This window comes from Rhinolophus sinicus, chromosome 13 (genome assembly GCF_057876585.1).
Source record: "Rhinolophus sinicus isolate RSI-liver-muscle chromosome 13, RSI-T2T, whole genome shotgun sequence".
NCBI classification, from domain to species: domain Eukaryota; kingdom Metazoa; phylum Chordata; class Mammalia; order Chiroptera; family Rhinolophidae; genus Rhinolophus; species Rhinolophus sinicus.
The window spans coordinates 58,824,683-58,838,547 of record NC_142513.1 but is presented as its reverse complement, the minus strand read 5'-3'; the positions used below and the strand labels follow the sequence as shown (position 1 = coordinate 58,838,547).

At 43.3% G+C, this 13,865-nt stretch overlaps 1 protein-coding gene across 1 annotated transcript in view; it reads right to left on the bottom strand.

The window, feature by feature from the left end:
* FANCI (FA complementation group I) overlaps positions 1-13,865 on the bottom strand; it is a 58,273-nt gene that overhangs the window by 756 nt on the left and 43,652 nt on the right. Inside the window, exons 28-37 of the mRNA XM_019726751.3 lie at positions 9,065-9,116; positions 8,095-8,222; positions 7,929-7,997; positions 7,660-7,753; positions 7,168-7,355; positions 6,411-6,464; positions 6,266-6,325; positions 2,498-2,569; positions 1,119-1,214; positions 749-853 (exon numbers count right to left, since the gene is read on the bottom strand). Of these exons, the coding sequence (XP_019582310.3) occupies positions 749-853; positions 1,119-1,214; positions 2,498-2,569; positions 6,266-6,325; positions 6,411-6,464; positions 7,168-7,355; positions 7,660-7,753; positions 7,929-7,997; positions 8,095-8,222; positions 9,065-9,116 (918 nt within the window). The remainder of the gene's footprint in view (positions 1-748; positions 854-1,118; positions 1,215-2,497; positions 2,570-6,265; positions 6,326-6,410; positions 6,465-7,167; positions 7,356-7,659; positions 7,754-7,928; positions 7,998-8,094; positions 8,223-9,064; positions 9,117-13,865) is intronic.

Sequence of the window (13,865 nt, the reverse complement as noted above, 5' to 3'; positions counted from 1 at the left end):
TCCCCTTTCCCTCTCCCAGGAGGCACTTAAGTGCAGGAAGAGGGGAGGCCCCCGAGTAGTCAGTGTAAGCCTTTCCCTTTGGCTGTTTGTTATGCCTGGGGAGATGCATGGGACAAGATGACAGTGAAGGAGCATCGACATGCTGACCTCCAATGCCAAGCAGCGGACAGGGCCAGGTGCACTGTGCTGGGTGTGACAGTCTGAAGAATAGTTGCAAAAGTGTTGAGAAGCCAGAAATCAGGGTGTTTTATGTAAGCTTCCCGTTCTGCTTGAGGGGCCCAAAAGACGACGAAACCCTGGATTCTGCGTCACAGATGCTGTAGGGCTCAGGATGTGCTACTGTAACTGGGGGGGTAAGTTAAAGGGGGCGGGCAGACCAGAGGGGGAAAGGAGGACAAGAGGCGGGCCTAACCTGCACTCATCAGAGTGACGCTACTTGGAATAGTAGAGGAGGAAATAAACTGGTTTCTGAGCCAGAATGCTGGGGCTAGTCAGTCATTTTTCAGTGGGTCACCCACAGTAAGACCTTTTTTTTGTGAACACACCCTTTCTGGACATCTGTACCCAACATGTACACAAGTCTGGATGCCTTGGTGTGTGGTTCAGTATACAAAGCTCTGAGAATTCTTAGTTTCATCTTTGCCTGACCATCTTTTAGCCCATTCTGTCTGTGGTTGTAGCCCCTCTACTGATCTGTGGCTGCTCCCAGATAGGCTAGAAGCAAAACCCATTACACGCAGACACCAACCTCTTCGTTTTCCTCCTCCTCCTCTTGGAGAACCATGTCCAGGATGTTTCCTTTGATCTTGAAGTCCCGCGAGGTGCTGAGCTTCATGTGCTGCATGAGGTTCACCTGTGACAAGATTGTAAGCATGGGCACACGCTTCAGTGTAGGTCCGTCCTGGGACAGCCTGAACTGTTTCTGCTGTGCCTCTGACAAACCCTTCAGTTCCTAAAGCAAGCAACACCGTGGCTCCGTTTCCTACACGATGCTTGGATTCCGGCCATCAGATCAGAAACAACAGGATGTAGTTCTTCCCTCCCACTGCGGTCGGGCTGCTTCAGTTTGCCGGGTCCCACGGGGTAAATGGAATGGTAGAAAATAAGAAACTGTTTACCTTGGACCTCTTGGAAAGGCGGATGAGAAACTTTTCGTACTGTTCAATGGCAAAGATGAGATTTGGGATTGCCTTCGTTTCCCGAAGAACTCTGGCCTATAGGGCAAAGAAGGGAAGACCTAAATTTCAGGTTCAAGGGTTTCTGAAGTTTTCCTCTAAAGCTACTCATGGCTTTGGAGCAAAGCTGGTGTGTCTTTCAATCGAATGCCCTTTTACGTAGGTACCAGTAATCTAAGTTGTTTGGCAGTTCCATCTTGTCAAAGGACTTAAAATGCCAATAGAGATTGCACTGAACCCCTCCATTTAAAATTCCGAAGTACTTGTTCCCTAGAGACTGGCTGAGTGAAGGGCCATTCGTAGAAATCTGGGTGCCTCTCTGACTTGATATTTTTTAAACAGTGAGCCTACTCTGCAGCTCTATTTCCACTTCCTAGTCTGCACATGAATTTTCACTACTGGGAGTATATCATCTCTCCCCTGGTTTGAATTATAATTTGTAGATCCTTCCAACGACTTCTTTCTTATGCATGTAGATATATTTCTGTATTTAAGAAAACCCATGAATGAGGACATTGTTCTCACCTTTTTAAAAAATACCTTGGAGATAATTCTATATCTGAGCATTGAGATTTATATTTTTTTCATGCCTGCACAGTACCTTACAGTATAAATGCATAACCCATTGAGCCAGTCCTCTATTCGTGACGACATCCTAAAAGCGGAATTACTACATTAAAGTGTGTGTACAGACATCCTAAAATTCAGCCATTACTGCCACGATGCCCCCTTGAGGTCGTACTGATTCTCACCTTTGTGCACTTCTCTGCACCCTCACCAGCTCTTACACACTTGGGGGAGCACCTTCTGCACTTACTAACTTTGCCTAAAACAATCCCCAGTGGGTAACCTAAGCTATTTCTATTTTTTTAAAAAGAGCTCCAGATTTTCTGGTGCTTCCTGAGTAAAGCATATGGTTTTTGGTTCAGAGGAAAAAGATGTCTCTTAAAATCCATGAGCCGAGAAGCAAATACACACATACTTTTACCCCAGCTTTGCTGAGAGATAATTCACAAACCATACAGTTTATCCCTTTACATTGTAAAATTCCTTTTTTTTTTTTTTTCCAGTATATTCAGACTTGTGCAACCATCACAACTTAGAAATTTGGGAACATTTTCATGCCCGCAAAAACCCCAAAAATCCTATACCCATTTTAGTAGACACTTCTCCCAGCCTTTCCAATCCGATCCCAGCTCTAGGCAACCACTAAGCTACTTTCTGTTTTAGATTTGCCTATTCTGCACCATTTTTGTGACTGGCTTCCTTCAATGTTGTCAAGGTTCCCCAGCAGCCGCAGTCATGAGCTGTCAGCGGCTTACCATGGCCGTGGCAACGGCAGCAGTTTTCTTCGCTTTCTTTCCTCCAGTATGTTTTAGGCTCTGTGTCTTGTTCTAGAGAAACAAACAATTTATTTTATTCCTGAAGCCTTGAGCAGGCTAGTGGTAATCTAGGAAGGTGATTACAGCCAGGTCTGGGGACTCTTAAGGGGCCCACGTCTGGGTAGAGACTATGCCACAACAGATGCTAGGAGACAGGAAACGTTCTGCGATGCTTCTCATCCTGTTTTCTATTGCTATGAGGGTTACAATCTTGCTCTTGGAACTAGCACATGGAGGTGAGGACAGGACCGAATGTTACTGTGCCACGCCTGCCAAGGGACCGGTAAGGTGCAAAAGGATGGTTAAAATGGACTTCAAGGCGGTCGTAGGGATCAGTATTTCCCTACTGGGCAGCTGGCTAAAGGTTCCATAAAGGAGAAGCTGGAGAGGCTGTTTCTGGGGTCTGCAGGCTCCAGATATGTCTTATCAGCCATGTGGTTACATGCTTGGGAAGGGTTTAAAAGTCATAGAACACTTCCTTCCTTCCCTATGTTGTAGAATAAAGAACTCCTGGAGAAAGTAAGGACTAATAAAGAAAGGGAACCGAGAAGTACAGGATTCTGATGAGGCAGAAGAGTCTGGAGAGCCAAGTGTGAGGTACACACACATAGGAACCTTTACTATAAGTGGGGAGTTCTATGCCTTCTAGGACTGGAACTTCCCATGTTCCATGGACAAGTAGGAGAATTAAAACAGAGACCTGAAAACGGAAAGAAGTTATACCACTGGAGCCATGTGAGAGGCAGGAGGCTTGCTCCACATGGCATGTTCTGGAAAATAAGAAATGGTAAGGATTCCAGAGGGGCTGATGTGAAGAAATCTATTTTTAGCCCTGGAAGGCAGGGTAGAGGATGGTGATGGTAGCAGATGAAACCCCCTTTTTAAAGGGAGGGGCAGGAAAGTAGCCCCAGATAGAACTCATGACCAAGTGGGAAGTGAGCCATCTTCTTAGAGGTTGTGTCTAAGATGGGATCCTCTTGAAAGTCCCTACACCAACCCCATGCACTGCCCATTCCTGTGGAGCCACAGGACGGGAGAGAAGCATCTTTTACAGAAGTGCACTTCTGAGCAGCACGCTAAGGCTTCTGGATCCATGACTTTCACTGCTTTCTTCCCATTGAAATCCAAGACTATGGAAAACAAGAAGGGGCTATATATGAGAGCATAAAGAGTTCTCTGAAAGATGTGGCAAATGCAATCCTGATTTCTAGGTAAGAGCTGGGAGTTAATTCCATTAAGTACATCTCAGAAGGTCAGACAAAAACATTTGCTTGTGGATCAGTTGGCTTGTCAAGAAAGGCTTTAGGTCAAATATAGATGGGAAAGGGGGAATACCCAGGGAATACATAACCTGGGTTTTGTGTAATGTAGAAAAAATAATAACAGTCTAGGAGGTGCCTGGCGATTCGCAGAAGAAAAATGCTTGAGAATGGGGTCAGGAACACAAAAAGCCCCAAACCCTCCAACATTTTAAACGTCAGTGAGTACCAAGTATGATTCTAGAGCAGGGGTTGGCAAGCTACAGCCCACAGGCCAAATCCGGCTCACCGCTTGTATACTGCCTGTGGCTTTTATGCTACAATGGCAGACCTGAATGTACGGCCTGTAAAACCCAAAACATTTACTATCTAGCCCTTTCCAGAGAAAGTCTGCTGACCCCTGTTGCGTAGTCAAACTACCTGGGTTCAAGTCTCAGCTCTACCTCTTAACTAGCTAGCTGTTCTCGGCACTTAACTGTCTTCTCTCATCACTTACATGGGGATAACCACCAGTCACAGTGTAGTGAGGATGAGTGAGGTGGTGTATGGAAAGAGCTTAACAGCAGGCAAGACGTGTGGAGAACCGGGTAAGGGTTCTCTAAATATTTGTTCTAATAAAATGAAAATGGTCTTAAGCAGTGTTTCCCAAGTAGTACTCTGTGAAACGCTCTTCTGCCAAATAGTAATACTTGTTATTAAAAACAAGTTAATGAATAGTTTTGAAAACTAGTGAACATTTCTCAGTTCTGTCAGCAATGTTAATATGCTTAACATATTAATGATGATAAATGTGTGTAAGTATTTCTCACAGACTCTATCTTTGAGGACTATCTCAGGCTATACAGCATACTCTGGGAAAAGTGGCCCTTTATAGGCATCATGAAGACCCGGGGACGGGGAACTCAAAAACTGAATTTAAGAATGGAGGGGTGGGCGGCCGGCTGGCTCAGCTGGTTAGAGCGCGAGCTCTCAACAAGGTTGCCGGTTCAATTCCCGCATGGGATGGTGGGCTGCGCTCCCTGCAACTAAAGATTGAAAACGGCGACTGGACTTGGAATTGCGCTATGCCCTCCACAACTTGGAGTTGATTGGCCCTGGAGAAATACACTGTTCCCCAGTATTCCCCAATAACATTAAAAAAAAAAGAATAGAGGCGTATATCCTATATACAGACAACAGATCTGACGGAATGGCATCCATGTGGAAACTTAGCGAGGCCCACAAGTAACAGCTTGATGAGAACAGGCTGTAGAAGGTCTGCCCAGACAGAAAGTGGATGATCCAGCCCTGACCCGGATCACAAAGCTGGCACAAAGGCAAGGCAAGGTGATAGAGAACCTCAACTATCAGCTCACTGAGAACTCCTTTGGCTAAACCCAGGTGACAGGCCACTTGGTCACTGACTCTCCAGGGGAGGGGCGGGGGTGCCCTTAGTACACAGTGAGGCGCCTTACTGATAGGAGGGGGCTGTGCCTGCGCACGGTGCAGATGCAGAAAACCGGTGGGCATCACGCTCACGCTCACAGTCCGTGGCCCTGCACTGCTTCTAAAATCTCGGCTGGCACTGACCCATTAGTGGGCATTCTCTTCCATTCTTCAAAGATCAGTAACTACCTTGTAATACTCTAACTGCAAAGACTAAGTGGCCTTGGGAGACAGGTCCCCTGTCACTTCATGTGTTTAAGCCAGTGGTTCCCATCTGGAGCAAATTTGCTCCTTAAGGACACCCAACAATTTCTAGAGATACTCCTAGTGGTCACTACTGGGGGGCTGCTACTGGTCTGGTAGGTAGAGGCCAGGGATGCTGCTGAATACCCTAAAATGCACAGGACAGCCCCACAACAAGGAATTATCTGGCCCCAATGGTCAATGCCGAGGTTACTAAAGGCTGGTTTGGGCCAACAGTAAAGGGGACTCAAGTACTGCAAGAATTTGATGGTATTTGAGACCAGATGACATTTAAAATTTCTCCACATCCTGAAAGAGCCCATGATTTTATTAGAGGGAGAAGAAAAGGGGTCTGGCCAGCTGGCTGAAGCAGCGCATATTCCTTTGACCTCCTCGAAAGTGTTGCTGCTCTCACACACACTACCCCTGATCGCGGCCTTCCCTCACGTGCTCGCTGCGTTACTCCCATTCCCAAAAGGTGCCCACCCAGCAATAAACCAAGTCACTGAGCCCAAGCATGCTTGTTCTTTCTCCGCTCTAAATGCGAGCATATCAGATGTTTCTCTCACCAAATTAGATCAAGCTCTTTGTGTGTGTCATTGAAGATTTCCTTGACGCAAAGACTTCAAGCCTTGGCTTAGTCTCAAATGGGCACCTTTGGCTTATGGCAAATAGGGAAGAAACTTTGTATATACTCAGCTCAGGTGGCCAAACAGCCCCTGAGAACGTAAGTCATTTCTTACTTGAGGCTCTGTTTTGGTACTGACTCTGAATCACTTACCTGTATGTACGAAATGAAAGAATAGCACAGGGGTGTCAGATGAGAACCTGACAGCTTCACCTGTAGCAAAGGAGGAGGAAAAACCAATGTAAGTGTAAAAATAAAATGTCCGCCCCCCTTCCTAAGAAAGGCATTCTCGACTCACCAGCTTCTCCATAATTTTTGGAATTCCTCTGGAGCTCTGATACACCTGGAGATACTAACAAGAGATTCCTAGATTTAGCATATCATCCTATACAAATGCCATGAAACTACAGTGACTCAGTGACTCTGCTCTGACTGGAGAGGGAAAAGAAAAGCTACCGTATTCACAGAGAAGCCTACATACAAGGCTTCCTTATCTCCCTCCTGGAAGCGCCTAAGCTTCCCAGACAACAGGCAAGAAAGGGTTTCTGTTTGACTTGTTCAGCTCATTGCTTTAAAAACCTTTCAGGCTGACAGTCCCTGCATCTAGAAAAACAGTAACTGCTGTTTTTCCTTTAAAAAAATGCCCATAAAGAGAAGAGGCTGTTAGTGTTTCCACTACAGAAGCTACACCATGTAGCCAGAGGGGCACCTTCTCAGAGATAGCTGCACTATCTATGAGTATGCTGTGGGGTCGTCTACCATCTTTCTTGAGTTTTCTATGCCTAGGTATTTAATTGAATCACCACTAGACTCACAACTGACTTACCTAGTTCCTATCACCCTCTGAATGTCTGCTGAGGACCAAAATATTCAAGTGCATGGCAAGTTTCTCGTTAACAGATACTAAGAAGCATTAACTTAAAACCCACGGCAGAGTACGATGACTTGCAAAGATGGGGGCAAAGCCCTGTGCAGAGGCACTCCACAGCCTTGGCCGCCCCTGCTGGCTGGGGCAGAACGGTGGCGGTAATCCTGACCATCTCTCAGATACTCACATATCTGACAAGTGCTGTAAGAGTGGTATACATCTTGCAAAGGTCCTTTAACAAGGTGTCCACACAGCTGCCTGATGGCAGGGCTGTCTGCACCAGCTCATGGAAAAATGTAAGCAGGGTTCCCAGTTCCATGATGATGGCTTTCTCAATGGGATGGTTTGCAAGAGTTGCCTGTGAAGAGGCCTCTTCTGAAGGGAAACGAAATAGGCACATTCAAACCTAACTGGCCTTATTTTCTAGTAGTTAAAGGGAAAGAAATCTCGAAATCAATTCTGCACCATTAACTATGTCTATAAGGAAAATGAGCACGTAATTCGTCATGCAGAATGAATAACCACGCTGCCATAGCCACACTACTGTCTACTTTCATCACACCGGAAATCCACCTCAAACAAACGGAGCTCAGGGCCTCCACTTCTATGCAGGAGTCCACTTTGGATTTGGGTTGGCTTTGCTCTCATCACAGTTTTGGGGACCTTGAACACATCGTACCTGATATGGTTTCTTGGCTCACTTGTCCCTTACGCTTGGTGATTAGCCAGTCCACTTCTTCTAAGACCTTCTCAGCCTGACTCAGAACAAGTAACTGAAAGAAAAGAATGTCTGGCATGGCTCACTGCACATAGCTGCGGGTGTAATGATAACCACGGCCACCTGCAGGTGGCTTCCAGGCCTCAGGGCATGAGCCACTATAATTTTCACATGAACTAAAATGGAAGGAATGACAAGGCGACTTCCCAAGCTCGGGGATCAACACTTACACAGACAGTAGGGGCAGCTGTTCTCAAATTCACCATTGCAAAGTGGTTTGTTTCTTCCATCTCTACATCCTGGGCGGGAAAGAGGTGAGCTGTAATGGCAGCAAGGCGGTTCCCGACCTCTATCTATCCCCACTCAAGGCGTTGTACTGAAGGCTTGCTACAGTACCTCATCTATGTCTCCAAGATGCCCATGGATATCCTGGGACAAGTCACGCAGGAGGATGACAGGACTCTTATACAACACATGGAGGCTGAAGAGCAAATTCATCAAGCCCTTGCAAAATGAGGCATCCTCTAGAGAAGGAAGGAAAAGTAAAAGTTATAACCCAGTCAGTCCTTCAGGCACAGGGGACGCCTAACCAGGACGCGTAGCTTGTCACGTCCCAGGCACAACATCCCATTGCTACACACGCTACAACCAAGTAGCTCACCCACAAAGGTGCACTTTTCTCTATACATCCAAAGGGAGACGTTTTGCATTGTCAATCAGTCAGTACCAGCACTGTGTGACTAGTACCCCAATCAGGGAACAGAATCACCAGCACCCCAGAAACCCTCCGCCCCACTCGACCCACCAAGAAAACTGCTATCCTGATTTCCAACTTCACATCTAGTTTTGTCTGATTTTGAACTTGATCTCCATGGAACAATATAGTGAGTACTTTTTTTGCATCTGGCTTATTTTGTTCAACATGTTTGTGAGATTCCTCCAGGTCGTGATGGTGTAGTTTGCTTGTTGTCACTGCTGTGCAGTACCCCTTGGTGTGTATGCATCACCATTCCTTTATCCCGTCTACTGCTGAGGAACATTTGGGTTTGCTGTGCTTATAAAATAGTGTTGCTGTGCCAATTCTTCCAGCTATTTCTGTCGGGAGTGGAACTGCTGGACCATAAGCATAGATTTCATTTTAGTAGTTAAGTATTGCCAAACACAGTGGTTATACCAACTTGTGCCTCCACCAGCCGTGAATGGCAGGCCCGACTGCTCTGCATTCTTACCAATACCTGGAACTGGCACTGTGCATCTTTCTCATTTTGGCACTCTGCTGAACGTGTGAATGGGGAACACCTTTTCTAAATGGTATTTGGTGATGAGTTTATATGAAGCCTAAAAGAAAACATGGCAGGAAACTTACCCCGGCTGTTTTCCTTGCAAATCTTAGATGTCCAGGATAACATCTGCACAAACTAGAGATCATTCAGATATTAAAGAAACAGATATTAAAGAGACAGATCTAGAAGAACCCTATACCCTCCCAAATCTAATCACATGCCAAAACACGTGCCTGGATCTGAAGTGGCAATCGACTGGAATAGCATAAAAAACAAGTCCAAAGTTCTGCGGATTACTGAAACTTTTCTCAGAATATCGCATACGACTTGATTCTCAAAGTCCATGGCCTCCTTAAAGGACAAATGTCCCGGGGCGTGGGCTCTTACCCGAGCTTCCCCTACCCAAAACCATGGTTGGGGGCTCCTGTGTTCCTTCCCATATCCCACACTCCACACTTGAGACATCTTTAAGGAGATTTAGCTAGGAGAGGTGTGTAGGAGAGCAAGATCCTGGCCATAACGATACAATTAGCTTTTAGGAGCCAAGAGGCCAGAGGAGGTTAGCAGGGAGTTGCGGGGTGGAGAGAAAAGAAAAAGCAAAGAGGCAAAAACCAGACAGAGTTTTCTTAGGTGGGGAGAGGAGGCTGTGTTCTTGGGATAGCAGGTTGTGATGCCAGACGCACACAAGCTTTCTGCTCCAGCAGTTCTCTGGAACAGGCTTTCAGCCACAAGGTCCTAAAACACTATGATACCTAAGTGCGAAACAACCAGTAAGAATTCTGTTTTTGACCTCTTGTTGGCAAAGGTAAATTCAGAGCCTAATTCTGAAAGCTCTCTGAACTGATATAAAAAGGTCTCCAGATACAGTGTGGAATGTAACCAACAGGATGCGGAACAAGCATTTGTGTAAAGAGGGGCAGGGTCAGGAGAAAGAAACTATATTCACCTTTGCTACTCTAGGAGTAAAGACCCTCTTGAAGGATATATAGGAAACTAAAAAAAAGGTATTTACTTATTTGGGGAAGAATTGAACAGGTGGAGGACAAGGGATAGGAAACATATCATTTACTGTAAATTGTTTTATAATCCCTGGTTTTCAAAACATAGGATTTTATTACCTCTTCAAAATTAAAAATAAAAAATAAAAAAGAGACTACTTGAATCAGGAGCTGGAAGAGCTTTGGAACATCAAAAGCTCTCCACATACCCACCGGGACACTGCGCCCTGTGACCTAGATGAACTATTAACAGAGGAGAAGCCCGTCTCCCAGGGAATCCCCCCAGTGTGTGAGAAGCTGGAATAGTGCAGAGAAAACATAGCACTACCTTGTGAGAGAGGAAAAAAAAAAAAGCCTGCAGTCGAAGAAAAAGTAAAACATTCTACCAACAAGTACTGGAAAACAAAAGAAAGACCTCTTCCTATCAACTTGTTGCAGAAGTCACTCCTGTAGCTGTCTAGGAAGAGAAATAGTAAACCAGTAATCGCCATGAATAACCAAGGCAACAAGATAGCTCAGAAAGAAAGTGAAAAATCTCCAGAAAAGGCACTTAAAGATACAGAAATATGTGACTTAAATGACAGAGAATTCAAGACTGCAGTTCTGAAAAAACTCAACGAGATACAAGAAAACACAGATAGGCAGTTAAATGAACTCAGAAACTCAATTAAAGAACAGCATGAGCATTTCACGAAAGAGATTGAAATTTTAAAAAAGAACCAAATAGAATTTCTGGAGATTAAGAACTCAATAGAAGAAATTAAGAATGAAATAACCAGCTTAGGTAGTAGAGTTGACCAGATGGAGGAAAGAATCAGTGACATCGAAGATAGAAACCTGGAAATGACACAGATAGAAGAAGAAAGAGACTTGAGACTTAAAAGAAATGAAAGAACTCTACAAGAACTTTCAGACTCCATCAGAAAGAGCAATATAAGAATAATGGGCATACCAGAAGGAGAAGAAAGAGAGAAGGGAACAGAGAATATATTCAAACAAATTGTCGATGAGAACTTCCCAAATTTGTGGACAGAACTGGACCCTCGAATCCAAGAAGCAAACAGAACACCTAGTTACCTCAATCCCAACAGACCTTCTCCAAGGCACATTGTATTGAAGCTGTCTAAAATCAACGACAAAGAAAGAATCCTCAAGGCAGCCAGGGAAAAGAAGACGGTAACTTACAAAGGAAAGCCCATTAGATTATCATCAGATTTTTCAGCAGAAACTCTACAAGCCAGGAGGGAGTGGAACCAAATATTCAAACTATTGAAAGAGAGAAATCATGAGCCAAGAATAATATATCCAGCAAAGATATCCTTCAGATATGAAGGAGGAATAAAGACCTTTCCAGACATACAGAAGCTGAGGGAATTTTCTAATACACGACCTGCACTACAAGAAATACTAAAGAAGGCTATTCGACCACCATCCACAGGGACAATTTGTGGCAACCAAAACTCAAAAAGGGGGAGAGTAAAGGCCTGAACCGGAATATGGGAATGGAGAAAGTAAGCGTGCTGAAGATAATGGAATACTCTAAATATCAAACTTACTTTTACATAAACTTAAGGGTAACCACTCAAAAAAAAATCCAGAACTGAAATATATACTGAAATAAAAGAAGAAACAGAGGGAAACATCATAGAATACCACCACACAGAAATAATAGACAACAACAAAAAGGCAAAGAAACAATGGAGACACAGCCTTACCAGAAAACTAAAGATAGAATGACAGGAAATCCTCACATATCAATAATCACCCTAAATGTAAATGGACTGAACTCACCAATAAAAAGGCACAGAGTAGCAGATTGGATCAAAAAACTAAACCCAACCATATGCAGTCTCCAAGAGACACATCTCAGCTACAAGGACAAGCATAGACTCAAAGTGAAAGGGTGGAAATTGACACTCCAAGCAAATGGTGCCCCGAGAAAATCAGGTGTAGCCATAATGATATCAGATGAAACAGACTTCAAGGTGAAAAAGATAACAAGAGACAAAGATGGACATTTCATAATGGTGAAGGGGACTGTACAACAAGAAGACATAACAGTCATCAATGTTTATGCCCCCAATCAGGGAGCACCGAAATACACCAAGCAACTACTAAAAGAACTAAAGGGAGAAATTGACCAAAACACAATTATACTAGGGGACTTAAATACATCATTGACAGCTATGGATAGATCATCCAAACAGAAAATAAATAACGAAATAGTAGCCCTAAATGACACATTAGATGAAATGGACATAATTGACATTTATAGAACACTTCATCCTAGAACATCAGACTATACATTCTTTTCTAGTGTACATGGAACATTCTCAAGGATAGACCATATATTGGGACATAAAATCAGTCTCAACAAATTTAAAAAGATTGAAATCATACCATGCATATTCTCTGATCACAAGGCTTTGAAATTGGATATCAATTGTAAAAAGAAAGCGGGAAAAAACACAAATACATGGAGACTAAACAACATACTTTTAAAGGAGGACTGGGTCAAAGAAGAAATTAGAGGAGAGATCAAAAGATACATAGAAACAAATGACAATGAAAATACATCCTACCAAAATTTTTGGGATGCAGCGAAAGCAGTTTTAAGAGGGAAATTTATCTAATTACAGGCCTATCTCAAGAAACAAGAAAACTCCCAAATAAATAACCTCATGTTACACCTTAAAGAACTAGAAAAAGAACAAGTGAAACCCAAGGTCAGCAGAAGAAAGGAAATAACAAAAATTAGAGCAGAAATAAGTGAAATAGAGAACAAAAAGACAATAGAAAAAATTAATGTGACAAAGAGCTGGTTCTTTGAGAAGATTAACAAAACTGACAAACCCTTGGCTAGACTTACTAAGATAAAAAGAGAGAAGACACTGATTAACAAAATCAGAAACGTAAAAGGGGAAGTTATCACGGACACCACAGAAATACAAAGGATCATCCAAGAATACTATGAAGGACTATATGCCACCAAATTCAACAACCTAGAAGAAATGGGTAAGTTCTTAGAAACATATAGCCTTCCAAGGCTGAACCATGAAGAACTGGAAAATCTAAACAGACCGATCACCAGTAACGAAATTGAATCAGTCATCCAAAACCTTCCCAAAAGCAAAAGTCCGGGACCAGATGGCTTCACTAGTGAATTCTACCAAACCTTCAAAGAGGATCTAATACCAATTCTGCACAAACTCTTCCAAAAAATTGAAGAAGAAACAGTACTCCCCAACTCATTTTATGAGGCCAACATTACCCTGATACCAAAACCTGGTAAGGACAGCACAAAAAAAGAAAACTACAGACCAATATCTCTGATGAATACCGATGCAAAAATCCTAAATAAAATTCTAGCAAATCGAATACAACAATGCATTAAAAAGATTATTCATCACGACCAAGTGGGGTTCATCCCCGGGGCACAAGGATGGTTCAACATACGCAAATCCATCAATGTGATACATCATATAAACAAAATAAAGGACAAAAATAATATGATTATATCAATTGATGCAGAAAAAGCATTTGACAAGATACAACATCCATTTATGATTAAAACACTTAATAAAATAGGTATAGAAGGAAAATACCGTAACATAATAAAGGCCATATATGACAAGCCCTCTGCTAATCTCATAATTAATGGTGAAAAACTGAAGCCCTTTGCTCTACGTTCAGGAACACGACAGGGATGTCCCCTACCACCTTTGCTTTTCAACATAGTGTTGGAAGTCCTTGCCAGAGCAATCAGGCAAGAGAAAGAAATAAAAGGCATCCAAATTGGGAATGAAGAAGTTAAATTATCACTCTTTGCAGATGACATGATGCTATATATAGAAAACCCTAAAGACTCCACCAAAAAGCTATTAGA